This window comes from Crinia signifera, chromosome 19 (assembly GCF_055691185.1).
Source record: "Crinia signifera chromosome 19, ASM5569118v1, whole genome shotgun sequence".
Lineage (NCBI taxonomy): Eukaryota > Metazoa > Chordata > Amphibia > Anura > Myobatrachidae > Crinia > Crinia signifera.
Window position 1 is genome coordinate 42,863,406 of NC_139226.1, and position 24,050 is coordinate 42,887,455.

Here is a 24,050-nt window from a genome sequence, read left to right on the forward strand (position 1 = left end):
TAAGCGCTCCCTAGTACTCAAAATGGTTAAGCAGTATGGATCGGACATCACATGCCCGATTGAGACCCATCTTGAGGGAAACAAACTAATGTCACTACGCAGGCCCTGGGTAGGATGGGCATACCATAGCTCTCACTCTACCCACTCTAGAGGGGTCTCAGTACTAATAAACAAATCCGTACAATTTATGTTGTTAGATGTGAAGACTGACCCATTGGGCAGATACGTCTTTCTCCAATGTAAATTGTACTCCCAGCCCTTCTTTATCCTCGCGGTCTACGTCCCCCCCCTTTTAACTATGATGTCTTAAAACAAGCGGCTGCATATGTGGCCCAATCCCCTGATACACCAGTCATATGTCTCGGGGATTTTAACAAACTAATGAATCAACGGCTAGACAGATGGTGGCCCCCTGACTCCGTCCCTATTGAAGACCGCCCCACAGGCTTTGCTAAATATGTAGAGTCAATTGGCTACAGAGATGCCTGGCGACTAAAACACCCTGCGGTAGCTCAATACTCCTGCTTTTCTAAGACTCACCACTCCTTTTCGCGTATTGACCTGGCCCTCGTCACTCCCTCTGTACTGCCCAGACTCCAAAACATCTGCTATAAAGCGAGGGGCGTCTCAGACCACTCTCCTCTGATGCTGATGGTGGGGATGGAATGCCAGAGGGGACAGTCCTTCTGGAAGTTACATCCCTCCTGGTTGTTGCAACTTGGAGAATCCTCGGACCTCCAGTTGTTGTGGGACGGGTACTTTGACATAAACACAGGCACAGCCCCCGCCCCGATAGTGTGGGAAGCATTCAAGGCTTACCTGCGGGGCACCCTCATATCTAAAATTGCCTCTATTAAACGAACACACAAAGCAAAGGGTATAGAATTGGAGGATGAATGTCGGAGCACAGAGATTACTCACTTGGAGGAGGGATCGGAGGAGTCCAGGGTAAAATGGGAGCTAGCACAAAACACCTGGGTCTCCTATTTGGAGGAGCGCAATGCTCGTAGTCTGTTATTCAAATCCCACAAACTGTATATGAATGCTGACAAAACAGGCAGCCTCCTGGCTCATCTGGTACACCTGGACCGCCCTGCTAACTCTGTGGCCCAAATATTTGACTCTGACGGGGTACTGAGGACATCCCCCAGGGAAATAGCAGATGTATTTTTAGACTTCTATAAGGAGCTGTACCGTTCACGCCTAAGATGCTCGCAGGGGGAACTCACCGACTATTTAGACCGTATTGACCTACCCACACTGTCTGAAGAGGCTAGATCTTCCCTCGAGGCACCTATCACAATTACTGAGATAGAGACTGCGATCCGGTCATTCCCCGGGGGTAAGGCCCCGGGGGTGGATGGGGTCCCAGTGGAGCTATACAGGACGCACCTGGACTCGTTTGCCCCTAAGCTTTTGAAGCTATTTAACGATCTTCTTGACCTAAATGTTCTACCGGACTCTATGTCCGAGGCCGTTATAGTAGTTATACCCAAGCCCGGGAAAGACCCCGAACACCCCGACTCATACAGACCCATCTCCCTGATTACCACAGACGTTAAGATTCTGGCGAAGGTCCTGGCTATTCGGCTAAATAGTGTAATATTGTCCATTATTCACCCGGATCAAACCGGCTTCATGCCAGGTATGTCCACCAGTATAAATCTAAGACGGCTATTCACACATATTCAGGCCACCCATACTGAAGAAACGTACTCAGCCATTGTTTCATTCGACGCAAATAAGGCCTTCGACTCAGTTGAATGGCCTTATCTATGGCAGGTAATGAAACGCATGGGCTTCGGTCCACAATACTTAAATTGGGTCCAGTTGTTATACATCCGCCCGATGGCCAGGGTCTCTGTCAATAGCCATGTCTCACCTCCCTTTGCGCTAGGAAGGGGTACTAGACAGGGATGCCCCCTTTCTCCTGGTCTTTTCGCTATAGCTATTGAACCGCTTGCCGGCATCCTTAGGACACACAGAGATATAGTTGGGCTCCAGCTGGGTCAGAGGACGGACACAGTGGCACTTTATGCTGATGACCTACTTCTCTTTTTAAAAGATTATAGACTGTCTGTACCGACTGCCCTGCAACTGATGGAGGACTTTGGCAGCTTCTCCGGACTTACGGTGAACTGGTCCAAGTCCTCCATGATGCCCCTGCGAGGCCCACCACCATTGACCCTGGGCCCTCCTCTTCCACTTAGCTGGGTCTCCCAATTTAAATATCTGGGGATTATTATCACTAATACTAGTCAGGACTTTATACCCAGGAACCTAAACCCACTGCTGTCCGTTGTCAAAGACAAACTGTCGGTATGGACCAAGTTGCCTCTAAATGTCATTGGCAGAGTCAATTTGGTAAAAATGATCCTACAGCCTAAAATAACATATATCCTAAATCAGGCCCCGGTGTACGTGCCTGCTTCCTTTTTCAGACACTTAAACAGCTTACTGTCTTCATTGATATGGGCCAATAAACGCCCCAGAATTAGTATCAGCACCCTTACTAGGCCACGCACAGATGGGGGTCTGGCTCTGCCACAATTCAGACTATACTACTATGCTGGCCAGTTCTCACACCTTAGGCACTGGGCGCAGGACACTGGCCAGAGTTCGCTCCCGACCATATTTCTACACCAAATATGTCCCGACATCACACCCACACAGCTACTATTGGGTGGGAGGATACCCCGGGGTGCCCCTCCTCTGGTGGTCCAGGCTGTCAAGATATGGCAGGAGGCCCAATCCTTAATGGGATACACGGCTATAGATCCTGGAGCTCCCCTCTGGCATTCTACCAAATTACCTGAGCTTGCCTGCTTGTCGGGTAGGAGTCTGTGGTCGTCTGGAGGGGTGGTGACGATTGGACAAATATATGAGGCAGCCGTGTTGAAGTCCTTCCAGCAGCTAAGGGAGGAGTATGGGTTGCCCCAGGTACACTTCTTTAGGTACCTGCAGTTGCGCCACGCCCTAAATACCCAGTTTAACAACGGCCCCCCTGTGCTACTAGCCTCCCCGGCAAAAATATTCCTGGCTAATCTCGGACAGGTCAAAACCACCTCTCTGGCCTATTCATTTCTATTATCCTTCTTACATAAAGACTCACTTCCCGCCCTAAAGGCCAAGTGGGAGATCGATGTGGGTGCCTTTGAGGAGGAGGAGTGGGAGGAGGCACTGGCATCATCACGATATGCCACGGTCTCCGCAAGATTTCAACAAGTCCAGCTATTTATTACACACAGAACGTATCTAACTCCATCTACTCTGGTTAAATTCGGTGGACGGGCCTCTTCGGCCTGCCCAAAGTGTGGCTCCACGCAGGGGAACCTGTGGCACCTCCTCTGGGAATGTCCCCTGGTTAACTCATTCTGGGTGACGGTTAGGTCGGTCATTACATCCACTGGAATATCTGAGCAAGCCCTGACTCCCAAGATGTGTATTTTGGGTAGTAAAGCAAATACTTCACTAAACAACAATGAGGGACAGTACGTGACCAATTTGTGTTCCCTAGCTAAAGTCGTTATAGCTAGGCATTGGATGGCTAGCCTGGGACCCTCGGTAATGGAATGGAGAGCTCTGGTTAACACCACAGTACAGCACGAAAAATATGTATACATGTCTCGGGGCACCCTTCCTAAATTTGACAAGATATGGGGCAGGTGGGTGGAGTCCCCGCACTCCGCACATATTTGATGGTACAGGGCCAGTGTACAGTGTTGGATGTGGACGCTGATAAACATAACGCTAATATCCATCTAAGAACTAGTTAACCTATGATACATACCGATTTGCCACCCTGAGTGGGACTGAACCCCTAATATGCGCACTCATTAGTGACTAAAGATTCTCTCTTCTTCTTCTACTTCCTCCCCTTTATCTCTTTCTTCTTCTCTTCTATCGTTTGTTCTCTTAATGTATAATTCAAAATTACCAAAAAAAAATCAATATTGCTACTCAGTCAGAATAGGATGGCGATATCATCTCTCCTTTTAATAAATTGATTCTTTATTGCATTTTGACACTTATGTAAAATGATGATACTGTATGTGAATACAATGTACATTCTGATACTATATGCTTGACCTGGATCGGCCGATTCACATGCACAAAGTCTGATTTGCTGTTCTGTCTGTATTTATGACCTGCAAAATAAAAAAACTTTATTCAAAAAAATAGCCGCCTTTCCAGGGCAGACTAGTTCCACCCCCTGCTTGGATACCACCTGGTCTTTCACGGTGACAGACAGTCCCAACCGAGTCAGGGTACTAGTTAGAGGATAAACTGACTAGACAACACAAAGATAAACTAGGCTCTTCACATGAACATAGACTAGAGCATGCAACCTTGCAGACAAGGACTAAACACAGGATTTGAGGCCTTTACCACTATAATGCGAATCCGTTGCAATAAACCAAACAAGGATTATAACCAAGGTACAGTATTGCGACACCATCGCAAGGCTAGACCAATATCTCAAGCAAACAAGAAACACAAACAATACAAGTAGCATGCAGTTAGACCTGCGCCTTAACCACCTCCGTGACTCTGTCATGGGATAAGACCAATGGCTCCAGCTGGAGCCATGAGAATACCACTTGCAGATAGTAATGAAAGGTGCAACTTCCTACACAGTGTGTGGGGAAGCCGCTGGTACTCACACCTCCGGACAGAAGCTGGACACAGACAAGATCTCACAAACTGGATGCAATGATACTCTGACACAGGCAGGATCTCACAGGATGCATGGCAGGTATGCTTATTGGAATACTCAGACACAGGCTAGAGCAATCTAGGACACAGCTGCTGCACTGAGATCCTAGATCCACAAACTGGAATACACTGGACTCTGGAATAATCTCAAACAGGAGTTTGCTAGGAATCTCTGAGAATCTCTGGGACAGTATAAACCACCAGGAACAAGGAATATCATAGGAGTATCACAGTAGTATAGCCGGAAGGGTTCAGTGCCTCAGAGCATGACTAAATACCAAGTAGAAGCAGCCACACCAACACAGACTAAGGTATGCATGGAAACATGGCAAAGTGGATCAATCAAAACCTGGAGCACTGATCTATTTAGTATTAAACCCACACAGAACATGAATAACAGTGACGGCTGTGGTCGCAGACTATGACAGTTCTACATGTAATGCAGGATTGCCTATCCAGTTGAAATTTCTAAAATTTTAAACATTTATGGGAGCTGAAGAAACTGGCCTAGGATTATGAACCTTCGCCGATTAATTACTACCACAGAGTACAACATTTTCCATAACCAAGCATTTCTTATTTCAAAAATTATCCATTTTCACTACAGCCTAACACACCTCTTCCAGCTCACACCACATTACTTTCCACTCACACCACACCGCTTCCTGCTCACACCACACCATTTTCCACTCATACCACAACTTTTCCTGCTCATAAAACACTACATACTGCTGACACCACACCTCTTCCTGCTCACACCACACCTCTTACAGCTCACACCACTCTATTTCCCACTCTAACCATAACTCTTCCTGCTCATAAAACACTACTTACTACTGCCACAGCACCTCTTACTGCTCACACCACACCTCTTCCTGCTCACACCAAACCTCTTCCTGCTCACACTACACCATTTTCCACTCATACCACAACTCTTCCTGCTCATAAAACACTACTTACTGCTGACACCACACCTCTTCCAGCTCACACCACTCCATTTCTTACTCACACTAAGGCCCTTATTCTGGTTCACTCTCAGAGGGAAATTCCTTCTCAAATGGACAAAACCATGTGCACTGCAGATGTGAAGAGATAATTAGATTTGGGAGCAGTCCGTATTTTCACTGCACAGAAACAAAATAACTCACCCAAATCTAAATCTCTCTGTACATGTTACATCTGCCCCCTGCAGTGCACATGGTTTTGTCCATTTGAGAAGGAATTTGCCTATGAGGGTGAACCAGAAAAAGGGCCAAAACCATTTCTGGCTCACACTAGACCATTTCCTGCTCACACCACAGCCTACCAATGCCATTAAAAGGCCATAAATGTAATTTGTTTCCCAGTATTTTATATTTTAACAGCATACTGTATCACAGACACTTGTAGTTTGAACTAGGAAAGGGGAGTCTTAAGGTGGCCATACACCTACAGATTTATCTTCAGATCTGGCTGGTTGGAACAAAAACATGGTTATGGATGAGAGCAAATGACAGTTGACCGTTTGCTTTTAAATGCTGGAACACTGACAAACTGTCAATCATAAATTACCAGATTTTTGATCCAACCAGCCAGATCTGAAGTTAAATCTGTAGGCGTATGGCGTCCTTTAGTTCTATATTTTATATAGATAGTAGTGTAGCTTTAAGATCGAAGTCTAAATAAAGTAATCATTCTATATTGTTCTGAACGAAGCCTGCAAGTAAAGGTATCTTTGCCCAGCTTTAATTATTTTCCTAGTTATTTAAAATTTAATTAATCATTTATCTCTCTCTCTCTGCTAATTGACACAGTTTCTTAATGCCAGTGGCATTGTATGCAAATGAAAAATAGGAGACAGTCTCATCAAATATAATTTTTTTTAAAATACAATCATAGGAGAAAAATTAGTAAACATTGAAATGAGCTGTATTAATGCATTATTATGACCTAAAAATAAAGAGAAACTGGTGAAACAAATAACCCTTATTCCAAATCCAAAGTTGCTGAGTGTATTGTGGACATTGATCCAACATACCCTATCATTGATTTAAAACATACTGTATGGGAACCTTTAAATGCAGTAACTGGTGGCATCACCTTTAAATGCATTGATTTCAAGCAAACATTACTTGTGTTGTGATTGATTCTTTACGTTGTCATATTTTGGCCAACAGAAGTGAACAGAATAGATATTTTGGCCTGCGTTGTCTGTGTTGCTATTTGTATGGTAAACCTTAAAAAAGATTTAACAGAATTGAATCAATCCTTCAAAAATGCAGTGGTACCTAGAGGGTGGCGGTCAGGGGGCAGGTAATGTTTACCCCTATCCAGGATTTTTGGAAGTGCCCCGTTCATTCACTGAGGATGACATTGTCCCATTACTCCATGCCACTTGCCCTCTTTGTAGGGGGTGGTGCAACAAGCCCAGGTCACTTGCTGAGCAGTGTGGATGTATCCCCTTTTGCAGTGTGTAACAGCCCCCCTAGCTGACCCGGCACACTTATTATATTTTAAGGGGTGTGGTCACAGTGCCCAGATTTTGTCATACCATCCAGTACCCTTGCCCATCCACTCTTAACGGCCCTGTCTATATATTTACTTGTTTGTATAGTATGTGTTGTTTTTATCAGAATTCTGCTTCATCCCTCAGGTGCATACTATACTCTTACATGCTTTTTTTAGCCTTTCTAGATGTAATCATCATTTTTTTGTCACCTACAGTAAGTACTTTATATTGTAACTATTTGGGTACTGATAAAACTACTACTGATTACAACATGCTAGGAGTGGCAGAAAGCATTTGTGCAGACTACTGTAATCATGGGGGTGCTATGGGTACAACTGTACTGGGTACGGCCGCCCTGACAGAGGGTAGGGCCCGGGTAGCAGCCCGCCACCACCCCCATCCCCTACAGCCGTCCTTCCCACTACACAGCGGCAGGCCACAGATCCTCCGCAGCCCGCCATATATATACAGTCCCCAGACCCGGCCAGATCCTCCTGCTGCCCACTTCCCGGGGACATACACAGGCAGTGCAGCGGGCAGCAGTAATGCTGGGCACCTGCACTGTAAACCGCGCATGGTGTAACGTCATCGGGTTTCAGTGCGGGTGCCCAGCATGCCAGATGCCGCAGGACTCGGGGGGACCTAGGTAGCCGCTGCCATCACAGCAGCCACAGGTTTAATTTTAATACATGGCAGGGGGTGGGGGTTGGTAGGGGAACCTGCCCTGACTGTAATACACACAACAGGAGACTGATTTTTGCTGTAAAATTAGTGTATTGGTGTTAACTGTTAAAATATTTTTTTTATGTGACTTGAATTTTTTTACATTTAAAACTGTTGCTGTGGATTTCTGGTCTTTATTCTTGTAAATATGCCATAATTACTGCATTTGACTAATTATTAATTACATAATTTACTAGGGTCTACCTGTATACAAGGCCAGACCCACTCTTCTTCCAATATCACAAAACTTTGTGTTCCATTATTTAAAGTTGGCAAGAAGATTGCTTTGTTGCACAGTGTCTGAATTTCAGTTACTTGTAACATTTTGCATTCACACCATTATGTCCCAGTTTCATGCCACCAGCCTGCAAAATATTTTTAAATTATGTGAACAGCATATTCATTTCAAGTAATTTTCACTTTATTTCATGGTAGACCCATAAACACTGACATTAGATGATGCACTATGGGCCTGCTGATCATCAGTCATTACTCTCATCTTCTTTGTGACTAGAGTATTGCACACTTTTTGAATTTAGTAAATCAGCATTCACGGGAAGAGATACGGTGGCGTTGAATTACATTATCAGCCTGACCACAAAATGATGACTTTTTTTTTTTTTTTCATTTTGTTTTTCATTTTTAGCCTCTTGAGCACTAACTAATCTTCTCTTAGGGTCATGAGAAATCTCCTTTCAAATATAGAAAGACCTTTGAATCCCAGAACTGATTATGTATCATTGAGCCAGCTCTTACACACCCTAATACAGTGAGATTTACTTACAGAGACCGTGGGACCTGTGTTTTTAATAAAAATATGAAACATTTTCTTATATAAAGTGCATAAATTGAAAATATTTATGTGTTGTAATTCTAATAAGAGTATCTTAATGGAGTAACCAAGAGGTTGAAGGGCTGGTCAGGGATCAGGCTGACTGGTGGATCATGTGGAGCATTGTAGTGCCGCTGTAGTCATATTTACAGGTCCAGGGAGGTAGCGGTGGGGCAGCAGGGAAAGTTATAGTCACCTATGCATTCATAAAATACCTTACATTTTAAGGAGCAACCTTTCTAGCAGTAATGTATATCTTCAAATAATACTCGAATCTTGAAAAGGCAAAGATCAGTGGTCTTCAACTTAAATCTGTTCATTTGTGGTAAGGTGAAAGGGGCATCAAAGCAAAATTTTGACATGGGTTCCACTTGGTCTAGCACCAGCCCTGAAGAGGAGACTCAGACTTCAATAAAATTTTTATGATTTTAAAGAATACCATGAGATACATATCTTAAAGATGTATCCTTAAGTGGCAATGGTTTCATCTTGTCTCCACCATTCAAATTTACTGAACTTACAATATACTGCCAAATGCAAGTGTTTTCATTAATTAGTATAAAATTAATTCGGTACTTATGTATTATCTGGGCTCCCATGTTAAATGCACCCCATTTTTTCATACCCCCACTATCCAACTACGCATGGAGTTGATTTTATATAATGTGGCGAGCGCAGCGAGCCACCGTGCCCGTAGCGTGGCGAGCGCAGCGGTCTCATAAGAAAAACGGGAGCCCAGATATTACATAAGTACCATTAATTCACATCTATCTTTAATTCCAGCCCTAAATGTTTCATTAATAGACAATACACATTCCATAGATTTTCTGTTCTAATCACCTCTCCAGCTGCTGCCTCCTTGTTCATGAGATGTTCTGAGCCTATCCCATTCTCACTGCCGAAATGAAGCATCACCTCCTCAAGTCGATGGTTATACAACAGTGGACCGCCTGAAATATTAACCGGCTGCTGCTTGTCCAGGCGAAACGAGACATGCCGCCCTGTGTTGTACATTGTTCCACTGACCTGCAATAGAATATTTGTATTTAATCCCCATCTTAAGTAGCTATAGCATAGCAATGTCTTTTGTAAACAGAGTTATTATCTTCTAGAGCAGATTAAGCCTTCGGGGGGCCCGGGGCACTTTAGACAGGGGGCCCCCTTGCACTTGTCATTACTGGCCGCAAACTGCATGGGGGAATATTACACTGTCAAAACACAGAGTAAAGGCAGTATAAACTTGGTCAATGGGTAACTTCAGGGGATATATATATATATATATATATATAGGAAGAAGTCCAGAAGACCGGCACATCCAAATGCACATGCGCTGTAGATAACTAGCTGGGTGCCCACACTAAGCGATTTCAACAAAATTTTTTTGGTGGTGTGGCACTCCCCGCATATTAACCAATTCTGGTTAATATGCGGGGAGTGCCACACCACCAAAAATAGTTTTTATATATATATATATATATATATATATATATATATATATATATATATATATATACGCAAACACACATACATACATACATACATACATACTGTACAGTACATACATAGCACATAAAAAGCCTGTGTTTGTCCCTCTGCACCTTACTCTGTAGGAGACCTCACAGTCCCAGTGCTGCCTCTGATGAAAAACCCTCCCATGACTAGGCTGCTGCTGCTGTTATCCATGGGCCTGAGAAGCATGTAATGAGCTCCACCAATCAGAGCTCAGCACAAACGTCTCAGTCTCTGCCCTCTGGTGCAAAGTGTCATGGGACTTAGTCAACTCCCAGTAATGCACTGCACACTTGGCTCCCAATGCTCAGCACCATTAATCATTGTCACATTGGCAGATAGGTGAAGCTGCAGCACTACCCCACTCCCATGCACAAAACCTTTAGCTACAAAAAAAAATACATGCCAACCACAGGGGGCCCCTAGCTAGAGGGGGGCCCAGGCACTGTCCCCTTGTGCCCCCATTTTAATCCGGCCCTGCCTTTGGCCCTGCAGCTGTTGCTGAACTACACGTCCCAGAATGCACTGCTACAGTTTTGCTATTTGGCCATGCTAAAACTGTAGCAAAGCATGTGTAGTTCAGCAACAGCTGGAGGGCCGAAGGTTCCCCATCCCTGTTCTAGAGCAAGGGTTGGCAATATGCAGCCCTCCAGCTGTTGTAGACATAAATAGCCTATCATAGTTTTGCCATGTGGCTTTTCTAAAGCTGTTGCAAGGCATGCTGGGATGTGTGTTGTACAACAGCTGGAGGGCCACTTATTGGTCACCCCTGTTCTAGAGCAAATTGGTACAGTGAAAATGAAAATATTAGCATTTTAATATATAGTGCTTCTGCACCCTTTGCGCATGGATTGGATGTAGTTGCGGCTCCAGATTTAGTGGTGCAAACTAAAGTTCAAGTAAAGGGGCCATACCAGCTGTCAATGATTTCCAACCAGTGATGTTTGGAAGCGTTTGGGGTGGAAGTTGGTGTAGTTCTCCAATTTAAACTGTTGACTGCACTGCAGCCCCACCTCTGGATCCGTCACTGGAAACTTAATTTAGCCTTTAGCATCAATTGTTTTACTCAGTACATGTTAATTTAGTCAGAAAGTCAGCAAAGATCTCTGGATGAAAACTGTTGTGTCTTATGTGCACATCATGTACACAACTATTCAAATCAATTGAACTTACTGTTTTGACAGCAAAAGTGTAAATTGGCTTCTCAGCAGTCATTATGACAGAAATAGGCCACAGCCTTACATCTTGTAAACTTGCGGCACAAAAGATAATCCCCTACATGCCAGAAGCATATTGTACTGTATCTTAAACTTCAATTTGGCGAATCATTCCGTGTAAAGTGAATGATACAGTAAATGTTAAATGTGGTCTAGTGACATATTTCCTCTAAAGCTATGAAGACATTTTGAATATTAAAAATGTTCAGATGATTCTATGCCTTCTTCTTTCCACAAATGTGTCATTGAAGGACTACAGATACCAAATCAAACGGCACAGTCAATTCAAATATTCAACATCAGTTCTTTTTTCCTGCCAGTTACTGCTAAAACACTTAAGATCATGTTCTCAAGTCATTAAAAATAGCAATTCCGGAAGCGTATCATGTGTTATTGGCTGATCTCTAGGAGCAACCTTCCCATGTTCCATTTTGTTAATTGATTCAAGGTCCTCGAACAGACCTCACTAATCGTTTAGCGTATCTCTAACTAATGGATTTTATTATTTGGTTGCATTTTTTTAGTTATTGGACACGAAACAGAAATGTCAATTCTATTGATAATAAAAGGCTCTACTATGGAGTGACCTTTAGGAATCGATGCTTTTGCATTTATCAAACCAAACGGAGACTTTCAGCACTTCAAACATAACAGAAATATATATGATCATATTCATTATTATTTACCATGCTAAGTATTATGTTACAAGCGAAGCGTTTGCAAAGTTTCATTATAGATTTTTAAAACAAATTTGCATATGTAAATTCAAACAAATTGGTGATTAAGACAACTTACAGTATATACATGATGAGAATTTCAGCATATTTTTTAATTGTCTTCACTTTAAAAATAATGCTTGTTATGTAGATGTTAAATTTATAATCTCCGTGTATTAGCCCTACTCATTAGAAGCCTGTGATAGTTTGGATACACAAGAGGTCCATTCCATGGCCCTTATTCTGATCGGTGCGGCCGGATCCGAATATGCGGCCAGGACCGTGCGTCCTAAACCCCGCCTTCCATACGGATCGCCAACTCCGTCCGAACGCGGTAAGAAGCTGTCCGAACGGACCGCACGTGTATTTCTCATGAATACACCTCCTCCATCTCAGGGAACCTCCCCCATCATTCGATGGTCGCAGACCATCGAATGCAGGACCGAGTGATCCGCCAGCTCCCGCAACCTCAGACCACACGGGCATTTCTCCGTGCAAAAGCAGGGATCTGGGCGGGCAGCTGACATCCGGCAATGTCATATGTCCGCCCCCTACACGTGCGTCACGGCCGCATTACCATACGTATGCCCAGTGTTTGCATGGGAACGCCCATGAAACGTGGGGTGTAAACATATGGTAATGAGCCCAAACAGCCCTTCACGCCCCTCTCCACCCCCTGTTCGTAGTGTACACATTTCATGCGGAATGTGGCCGTGCGTCCCGCTCGCACATGCGCAGAGATGCCTCTGCACATGCGCAGACACAAAACATCGGCGGCACGAACGCACGCGGATATTACCGCACCAACCAGAATAAGGGCCCTTGTTGTAATAGTCTTTGGGGGTTATTCTGGTTCACTCCTTCTGGCAAATTCCTTCTCAAATGGGCAAAACTATTTGCACTGCAGGGGGCAGATGTAACTTGTGCAGAGAGAGAGTTAGATTTGGGTTTTACTTTAAAGTGAGACCTATATTGCAGTGTAAAAATAAAGCAGTCAGTATTTTCCCTGCACAGAAACAAAATAACTCACCCAAATCTAATTCTCTCTGCACATTTTACATCTCTCCCCCTGCAGTGCACAAGGATTTGTCCATATAAGAAGGAATTTGCCAGAAGGAGTGAACCAGAATAAGGGCCTATGTGCACTGGGGAACAGTCATGTTGGAATAGAGGGCATTTCATGCAGAGTTTCCCCTTCGTGCCACAATAAACTATTTTTAACAGATACAAGCACTATGAAGCGCCTGTTTTCATTAACTTTCTAGAAAACCACCTGCAGAACACAGGAATACCAATCTGGGTGGAAAACAGAGCTGCCGGGTTAACTACCTAAGTGCTGGACTTTCAATACGAACAGGATTGGCCTGGACTGGCACGGACTGTGTGGGATGATAAATTCCTTATCACTTTTTATCATATAATTTTTTACAGTGCACTGTTGTTTTCTTCTGTATATATACACAGCATTCTGTGCTTGTATCTTCATGAGTCTACATCCGGTTCTACAAATAGATTTTCTGATGATACTTGGATTTCTGGCTTGAAAATACCTACTGCCTGACTTTAAAAGTTGTGAATTCTTTTTGGCGGTCTCAGACCCCATTGCCAATTTATCGTGCTGTATCGGCGATATATGTATATATATTTTTGTATACGGTCTACCACTGGGAAACTCCGTTTTTTGCTGTTTCAAACAATTGGAAAATCTTTCCATCAAGAAGTGCAAAATTGTCTTGCCAATCAATATTTCCAAAGCCCCTGATGAAGTTAATTCGTTAAAGAAACGCGTTGGGCCTGCAACTTCATTGGATTTATTTAAAGAACTGTTTTGTTTTATCAGTCGTGTTATGTAATCTTATAAGACAATATTTTATTAAATTCTAGTGTTTTAAATTGTGTACTGAATTGCGCACTCTGAACCTTTCTCTCTCTCTCTCTCTCATATATATATATATATATATATATATATATGTGTGTGTGTATATATATATATATATATATATATATATATATATATGTGTGTATATATATATATATATATATATATATATATATATATATATATATAACTTAAAGTCCGGCGGCACTCAGAGGATAATGACAAAATGACAGCCAAAGGCAATATTCTGCCAACGTTTCAATTAGGTTTACTAATTTTCATCAGGGCAAAATTAGTAAACCTAATTGAAACGTTGGCAGAATATTGCCTTTGGCTGTCATTTTGTCATTATACTGTGAGTGCCGCCGGACTTTGGATTGTATGGGACCTGCAGGTTCCTAATTGCGGATGGCAACGGGAGGAGTACAGCTGGTATAGCGAGTGCCAGAGCCCATCGACGTATATATATATATATATATATATATATATATATATATACACACACACACTTCAAAAAATGGCACTCGGGAAGCAAAGACAGTGAAAAACACGCTGAATTGTATTTACATACAGATGGGGCCGGGCTCATCTTTCCAGGGGATGGCGATGGCGACGCCATTCGCCATTCCCTGCTCCGGCGCCATCTGTGTGTCGGAAGGGGACGCGCGCGCACGAGGTGCGCGCGCGTCCCCTTCCGACGGTGCTGCCGTCCCCTTCCGACGGGCGCCCGGTGCCCACACCGGGCGCCCGCACCCCCCCACAGCCGCCTCGGGTCCCCCCAGCCCCCCTCGAGCGGGAGGCGGACAGTATTGTGTCCGCCTCGCCCGCCGGCCGCCCGGATACTGAGACGCACGTGCGTGGGGGACGCACGCGCGTCTCAGTCAGATGGCGCGCCGTGTTGCTGGCGGATCGCCAGCGGCATGCTGCTGGCGATTCGCCAGCAAGCATAAGGCTTGCCCCATCTGTAGGTCAAGCTTTCAGGGTGTTACCCCCTTCGTCAGGACACAATTCCAATTCCTGGCTGTAGGAATTGTGTCCTAATGAAAGGGGTAACACCCCGAAAGCTTGACCTATGTGAATACAATTCAGCGTGTTTTTCACTATCTTTGCTTCCCGAGTGCCAATTTTTGGAATGTGTATGGTTATGCCTCGGGCACCGGAGCCTGTTGTACACCCTGTGTAGAGTGCCAGCTGATTTGGAGTTGTGTGTGTATATATATATATATATCTATCCAATGTCCTGACACTCATCTAGTTGTAGTTGTGAGTTAAATGCTCCAGAGCCTGCTTAAGGCCAGGTAAGCTCATAGGTAGTGTTCAGAAGTAGTGGTACTCATGAGACATTTCATAGTGGTGAAAAATCAGTATCTGTTTCGACATACAGTATGTTTCATCAGGGATAATATACATACACTTTGTGCATGTGCGTATTCGCTTGCGTGCATGTGCAGGACTTCTATGCGGGCGCCTTCGGAGACTTGCATAGTCTCTGAGGCACTCAAAAAGGGGGTGGGCAGGGGGTAGCAACCTGTCTTCTGGAAGTCACAGACATCAGAATCAGGGCCATAATGTAGGTACTGTAGCATTAGAACCATGATGTGTCAAAAATATATCATGGAGATATTTCTGCAACTTGTAAAGATGAAAGGAAAACAGAAAGAATATACTGCGCTGGTGAATTGTATTAATTATAATTGAATACAAATTAATTAAATACCCCTTACACCTTTCAAAAAGACACAAGACACATGTATTAATTAAAGAATAATAACTTCATCAAATAATGCATAAAAAATATACACAATACAAATAAAAAAATATGGTACTTGTGTATTATAGCGGTGCCCCCGATTTTCATCGCGCAATGTTTTAATCGCGTCGCATCGCATGCCATGCACCCGATGGCATGCGATGCGACGCAATTTCTGGCCCCTATACGATGAAAGATTGTATAAGCACCCTAAAGGGTGCTTTTAAGCACCGTAATGGGTGCTTACAATGTTAAATGCACCCCCCCGCCACCCCCCCACTATAAACGTGAACCCGAAGCGTGGCGAGCGCAGCGAGCCCGCGAGGGGCAGCGGTACGCCTCCTCCGACCTTTTCATACCCCCATTATCCACGTCGGCGTGGAGTTGAGAATAGAAAGTGTGGCGAGCGCAGCGAGCCACCGAGCCCGAAGCGTGGCGAGCGCAGCGAGCCCCGCGTGAAGACGCGGATACCTGTGAAGCCCGCGAGGAGACTCGGATACCTGTGAAGGGATCCGCGTCCCCTAGCCACGCTTTGGGCTCGGTGACTCGCTGCGCTCGCCACACTTTCTATTCTCAACTCCACGCCGACGTGGATAGTGGGGGTATGAAAAGGTCGGAGGACGCGTACCGCCGCCCCTCGCGTGCTCGCTGCGCTCGCCACGCTTCGGGTTCACGTTTATAGTGGGGGGGTGGCGTGGGGGTGCATTTAACATTGTAAGCATCCATTAGGGTGCTTATACAATGTTTAATCGCATCGCATCGCATTGTATGGCATTGTATGCCATATACAATGTCATACAATTTTAAAATTGTATGGCATTGTACAATATCGCGTCGCATCGCATACCATCGTATGCCTTATGGTATGCGATGCGATGGGCACCGCCAAAATACACAAGTACCAAAAATATATAGAACACAATGTTTCATAGGCACATACAGTATAAAATCTATATCTTGTGAAGGAGAGCTGCCCACCTCTATAAATATATATGCCAGGTGGCAGCCACAGGGTTAATATTTAACATATATTTAAAAGGATATTTAAAAGGATAGGAAATAAAGTCAACCTGGTATACGGTAAATTACGTTTTTTGGCTCTGGAATAATACAGGGTAACTGATTATTGTGGTAGTAGTAGCCCCCCCAAAGAAGTTAAAATTATTTAAAAATAAATATGATTTTCTTGAATAAAAAGAGTAGAAAAAGAGGTACAGAAGTAGAAAATAATTTAAAAAATGTAGACTCAACAAAGATTACAAAAACAACAAAAATTTTAAAAATTCAATAAATATGACAATAAAGCAGCAAAAAAATAATAATAAAAAAAACAAAATCATGAATCTAAACAATATGAAAAATGGACAGCAATCCTTTTTAAGCATCTGACAACAGTGCTAGAAATTTGATTCCCCTAAAGAAATGGATTATAACCTCAGGAATATATACTCAGTTTTAAATCATTTAGGTTCTGCAAGCAATAACACTGTTTAAATACTCCACAATGGAGAGATATTGAAATGTTATCAAAGAAAAGGGGAAAAAAAAAGGAAAATTGAAAATTACAAAAACATAACAGGTATTGAAAAATATATTAGATCTTTGAAGATGGGTATTTTTTATCAGATAAAGAAAACTGACAAAATCTCTCACTTTCTGATTCTCACATCCTATTACATTTGGCCCCTAGAAGGAACTTTTTATAGAGCTAAATCAGACATCATGTCAATAAAAAAAACTAGATCCAAATCCTGAATTAAAATTTCAAGTTAATGAATCTGGTTTAACAGAAAAAAAAAAACATTTTCAAAATATTACACTATAAGATATCTATAAGTTGACATACAGGGCCTTATTCTGATCTGCTCCACCTGCAGTGCACATGGTTTTGCCCATTTTCCGAACAAATTTGTACTGAGCTCAGATCAGAAAAAGGCCCACAGTAAACCAGGGTTGCCGACTTTAAGATTCTCCTCTCCGGGAGAAGCCCGGAGAGGAGAGTTTCCGCAGCCGCGCAGGGGGCGGGGCTTACGAGTGACATCACTAAGCCCCGCTACATGCTGTTAAAGCAGCGAATTCACGGATCTCCGTGGAGGGGGCGGGGCTAAAATGACGCGATTGTGCCGTTTTAGCTCCGCCCCCTCCTCTGAGACCCGAGGATTGCGGCATTTTAATGCCGCGATCCGGGGGTCAGTGGAGGTCCCCCCTGAATCCGGGAGGGTTGCCCACCCTTCCGGGGGACCGGGAGGGGGACCCGATTTTCGGGAGACTCCCGGAAATTCCGGGAGGGTCGGCAACCCTGCAGTAAACATATGTTTAATAAACTAGTAATGAAGCATTTAGGTAACAATTAAATGGTTAATAAAGTAAAGTGTAGTTTAAAACATTTTAGTAAAAGTATTATCTAAAACAGTGAAACAGTAAAATAATGATTCACATATAGTTTTTTAAAACCTGCTGATAAGGCGAAGGGGGCTCTTGTGATCATGAATTTTAAGGAATTTTAAGGAATAAAACACACACAAGATTACTTACAGTAGTATTGCTTCAAAAATACCCAACAGCAGTGTTCATTACAGAACTACAAAGTGTTATTTTAAGGGATTACATAGTGTTATACTAATAAGGAAGGAGTACCAATTTCTGGTTAATAATAATCCCACTTTTCCAATATTTTATTTTTTGCCTGAAATACATAAATATTACAGAGGATTCCGATTGTGACAATAATAGATGCAGTAATTGCAAGTATACCATAATTTGTGAATATATTTTTGTATAAATATGTAAAAAGTTTAAAATCACATCAAGGATACCATGACAGTGTTAAAAGTCATGAAACATATTATCTGGTAAATTGATTATTTATGGGTTTTAAAAGATGTACAATCTTTATATATTATCTATCTATTATACCTGAGAGAGGTACAGTATAATTTTTTAATATTTGTCAAGTGATCCAAACTAGAAATGGAACATATAGGGCGAGATTTATTGTGTTTACCGTTTTTCCGAAAATGTGATTTTTGCTGAAATCGCCCTTTATCGCCGTTTTTTAAAATCGCATTTTTTTCCAAAAAGCGAATATTTAATGAGGTGTGTATTCCGGCATGAAAAGTGCGAGTAAGTGCGATGTAGGGCGATTTTCGGGATGAAAAGTGCGATTGTTTTAGTCATGAAAAGGTGCGATTTTTTGTAAAATGTGCGATTTTGTGTTTGAAAAAAAAAAAAATTGGCGTGAGGTCCCCCCTCCTGTACATAACCAGCCCCGGGCTCATTGAGCCGGACCTGGTTCCAAAAATACGGGGGACAAAAAGCGTAGGGGTCCCCCGTATTTCTGAAACCAGCCCCGGACTCTTGGACCGGTCCTGGTTCCAAAAATACGGGGGACAAAAAATCTGGGGGTCCCCCGTATTTTGAAACCAGCACCGGGCTCCAACAGCCCGCAGTGTCATGCCACAGCCAGGGGACACTTTTTACACAAGGTCCCCCGGCCGCACCATGAGCACCGTGGCTGGTCAGCCTTGGACGGGGTACCTGGAGGAGTGGGGACCCCCCCAATAAAGGGGTCCCCCCCCCAGGCTTCACCCGTCCAGGGCTGAAGCCCGGGGCTGTCACCGGCGTCCCTGGCCATTGGACGCCGGCCTGATAGGGTTAAATTCTCATTCCTAACATTGCTTAATACAAGAGAACTGCAAGTGCCAGCAGACCTCCCCGCAGGCTGGGACTTGGAGAACCACAAGTCGCAGCATGCGGGGCATTAATGGGCCCGCTGGGACCTGTAGTCCACCTGTAAAAAGAATGTTAAAATAAAGCACACACACAGAAAAGTATAACTTTAATACACACATCCACAAACACCTCACTTTTACACCGCTATACATACCGATCCAGGATCCAGCGCTGGTCTCTCTGCAGCAGAGCCGGACAGCCCGCACTATCAGCGGGCTGAACCGGCTTCCTCCGATGCAGCGAACAGCTTCTGTCGCGCTGTCCCAGCGCGACACAGGCTGAGAGCGTGATTGGGCGATGCGTCTCCATGGAGACGCATAGCTCAGTCCTGATTGGCTGAGCTATGCGTCTCCATGGAGACACATAAGCCGGAGACGCTCTCAGCCTGTGTCGCGCTGGGACAGAAGCTGTTCGCTGCATCGGAGGAAGCCGGTTCAGCCCGCTGATAGTGCGGGCTGTCCGGCTCTGCTGCAGAGAGACCAGCACTGGATCCTGGATCGGTATGTATAGCGGTGTAAAAGTGAGGTGTTTGTGGATGTGTGTATTAAAGTTATACTTTTCTGTGTGTGTGCTTTATTTTAACATTCTTTTTACAGTTGTAATACTTGGCAACTCATTAAAGTACTGGAAGGGAAGGAAATTGAAGTGGATATTAAAGTCACTGGGTTATTTATACTTAAGCATACTCACCATCAGTAATTGAGTACCCGCGGCCTAGAATTCTGTGAAGGCTAACGGATCTAAGATAGTCCTATAAAAGGACTCCAAGTGGAGGAGGCACCTCCCCAAAATTTCCATTGCTTGTTGGAATTCGGTATTAAATTGAAGACACAAAACTGTTCCCCTGATTAAGTCTTTTTAAGACGAAACGCGTTGGGACGTTTTTGTACATCTTTATTTGTGTCTGGAACAACTTTCTGAAAATAAAGATATCGAAAGAACTGCTTTGAGTACTTCACTGGAGATTGGACCGCCATATTTATGGATTTTTATTAATTTAAGGCGCCATTCCACAACTGGGTGTTATATGGTTGTTGGGGTCCCTTATCCCTCTGGGGACATTGTGGTAAAGGCTGCCAAACCTTTTTGACAAATAAGGTTAATCTAATTGTACATAGAGCGCGAATTGGAATATTGGGTTCATATATATATATATATATATATATATATATATAAATGGTGGTATAAAACAAATAGAGGCACTCCGGCGGTCTTGGTGAAAAATCAAAAGGTTTACTGTGAAACAGACGTTTCGGGGATACAAACACCCCTTCTTCAAGTGTACACTTGAAGAAGGGGTGTTTGTATCCCCGAAACGTCTGTTTCACAGTAAACCTTTTGATTTTTCACCAAGACCGCCGGAGTGCCTCTATTTGTTTTATACCACCATTTATCTATCTGGACTGGAAGGCACCCGCGGCAGCCGCATACAGCATCTCGTGGAGTGCCAGGCTGAATACGCATCTATATATATATATATATATATATATATATATATATATATATATATATATATATATATATATATATAGATAGAAGACAGGCAAGGGCGTCACTCGGAGACTTGTTTCTTGCTGAAAATTTTTTTCTTTATTACATGGGTGAAACCGACACCAGTGTTTCGAGCGTGCAGCTCGTCCTCAGGGTCCTCGTACCCTGAGGACGAGCTGCACGCTCAAAACACTGGTGTCGGTTTCACCCATGCAATAAAGAAAAAAATTTTCAGCAAGAAACAAGTCTCCGAGTGACGCCCTTGCCTGTCTTCTATCTGATGCACCTTATTGGTTCAGGGAAGGCACCGGAGCGAGCTGCTTCATTTGTGCGAGTGGAGTGCCGGATCTTCCATTTCTATTTATATATATATATATATATATATATATATATATATATACACAAGAACTTGAGGAATCCGCACACCTTGCAGGGGTTAATTTGGGTGCCAGGTCAACACAAAAACATAAGAAAACTGTGTATCCAGAGATACATAGAAGAAAGCACTCCTTGATCCTTTTTAAAGTCCAGAATGACACAATTTATTGATCCATAAAGTTGAGCATCAGACTTAAATGCAAAATATGGCAATCTTTTGCCTCTTAGTAATAGTGGGGGTCACAAGCATAATCACCCATCCTTGCAGCTTATGATACAAGCAGTCGGCAGTCGATGGTTCCGTTTCGGCTGGAAGCCTTTCTCACAGACTGACCCAAACATACTAACACTCAAACCGTGTTAAATAGCCACCAATACCTCAAACAATTAGCTCACACAGCTGTTGTGTGTTGCACATCAGCCAATCACAGCTAGACAGCCCAGCCGCACCTTCGCCCGGAACTCCATAAAAGGAGACTGAATTACAGAGTAATCTGTCTGTGTGCCGCTCCCCCACTCACATGGGACTCATCTACCAATAGCCGGCTTGCCGTGCATCCACTCTCCACTGGCGTGCATGCATTCAGGCCCGGGAGACGGAGGTGGAACGCAGCGCATCGCGCAGCGTCACCCGCATCATCACGCAGTGCCGGGGACGTCAGCTCCATACAGGGCAGCCGGTGTCCTACGTCATCACCTGGCGTGGACCCGGCTAAACCCCTGGACCGCATCCTGGAACGCTCGGCCATCTTGGAGGGGGTACGATGCCATAAGGAAAATTGGGACGAGTATTGCGGACGCCATCTTGGGAGGGTCGTTACGTACGACCTACTGTGTACCGTAATAAACAATTCCTGTAATAGTGGTACAGAAATAGGCAAGGTAGTGTGCTGAGGCATGGGCTTGTCACTAGATAGGCTGATCGAGCTAGTCACAACAACATAGTAAGACATAAAAATAAGTAGACATGACATACATATATACAAATATTTACAGTAGTCTCATTTGGGACCAGTACGTTATAAGTGGTGTCACTGGCACAAATTGACATGTAGAGCCCATTATTTATAGAAACAGGTGAATGCACTATAATCAGGGTTCTCAGGATACCATATCACTACAGATAGGCAGAAATGGGGTATTCCTCATTAAGTCCCACAGGGGATAAAGTATCTAATTTCTAATATTGTTTTTTACGGTACACAGTAGGTCGTACGTAACGACCCTCCCAAGATCTCCGCAATACTCGTCCCAATTTTCCTTATGGCATCGTACCCCCTCCAAGATGGCCGAGCGTTCCAGGATGCGGTCCAGGGGTTTAGCCAGGTCCGCGCCAGGTGATGACGTAGGACACCGGCTGCCCTGTATGGAGCTGACGTCCCCGGCACTGCGTGATGATGCGGGTGACGCTGCTCGATGCGCTGCGTTCCACCTCCGTCTCCCGGGCCTGAATGCACGCACGCCAGTGGAGAGTGGATGCACGGCAAGCCGGCTATTGGTAGATGAGTCCCATGTGAGTGGGGGAGCGGCACACAGACAGATTACTCTGTAATTCAGTCTCCTTTTATGGAGTTCCGGGCGAAGGTGCGGCTGGGCTGTCTAGCTGTGATTGGCTGATGTGCAACACACAACAGCTGTGTGAGCTAATTGTTTGAGGTATTGGTGGCTATTTAACACGGTTTGAGTGTTAGTATGTTTGGGTCAGTCTGTGAGAAAGGCTTCCAGCCGAAACGGAACCGTCGACTGCCGACTGCTTGTATCATAAGCTGCAAGGATGGGTGATTATGCTTGTGACCCCCACTATTACTAAGAGGCAAAAGATTGCCATATTTTGCATTTAAGTCTGATGCTCAACTTTATGGATCAATAAATTGTGTCATTCTGGACTTTAAAAAGGATCAAGGAGTGCTGTCTTCTATGTATCTCTGGATACACAGTTTTCTTATATATATATATATATATATATATATATATATATATATATATATATATATATATATATATATATATATATATATATAGATGATAGTCATTCATTGGCTTTTTAACTCTACAGGTCTATTAGTATATGTTTCATGTACAATTAATTATTTGCATATACAGTATTACCCTATTGGTTTTAATTTTGGAGTATTCATTTTGAATTCAGAAGCCAGGATCTCAGATATATTTACATTTGTTTTGATCTATTAAAGCAATACTCCGTTCTGCACACATTTTTAGCTGTGGTATTTATAATTTGTGTTTATGCACAGTTTGAAGTACTTTATCGTAACTGGTGATGATTTTTATTTGTATTTTCTCATTTTCACTTTCATTACAATTGATTGTACGAGAGGACAATATTGTACCACCAGTATTACACTATATTGCTTACTCTTTATATGCTCCACACTCATACACATCATACGTTTGGTTATAGAAGGAGAGGAAGGACCATGCACAGGTAAGTTTGCAAATTATATTTTTCTGGTATTAAAATCATTTTATATACATATACAGTATGATGCACAGAAGGAGATAATGGGTGAAATTTAATACGATGAGAGATTCAGAAAGTGAGAGATTTAGTAAGAAATCTCCAGTATTTTTTAAAGTGGCAATCATTTACACTGCAAT

General features: G+C 43.4%; 1 protein-coding gene across 1 annotated transcript in view; it reads right to left on the reverse strand.

The window, feature by feature from the left end:
• Positions 1 to 24,050, reverse strand: part of LOC146042459 (carbonic anhydrase-related protein 10-like) — a 276,357-nt gene that overhangs the window by 80,812 nt on the left and 171,495 nt on the right. The window contains exon 4 of the mRNA XM_083162452.1: positions 9,600 to 9,785. Coding sequence (XP_083018578.1) covers positions 9,600 to 9,785 — 186 coding nt within the window. The remainder of the gene's footprint in view (positions 1 to 9,599; positions 9,786 to 24,050) is intronic.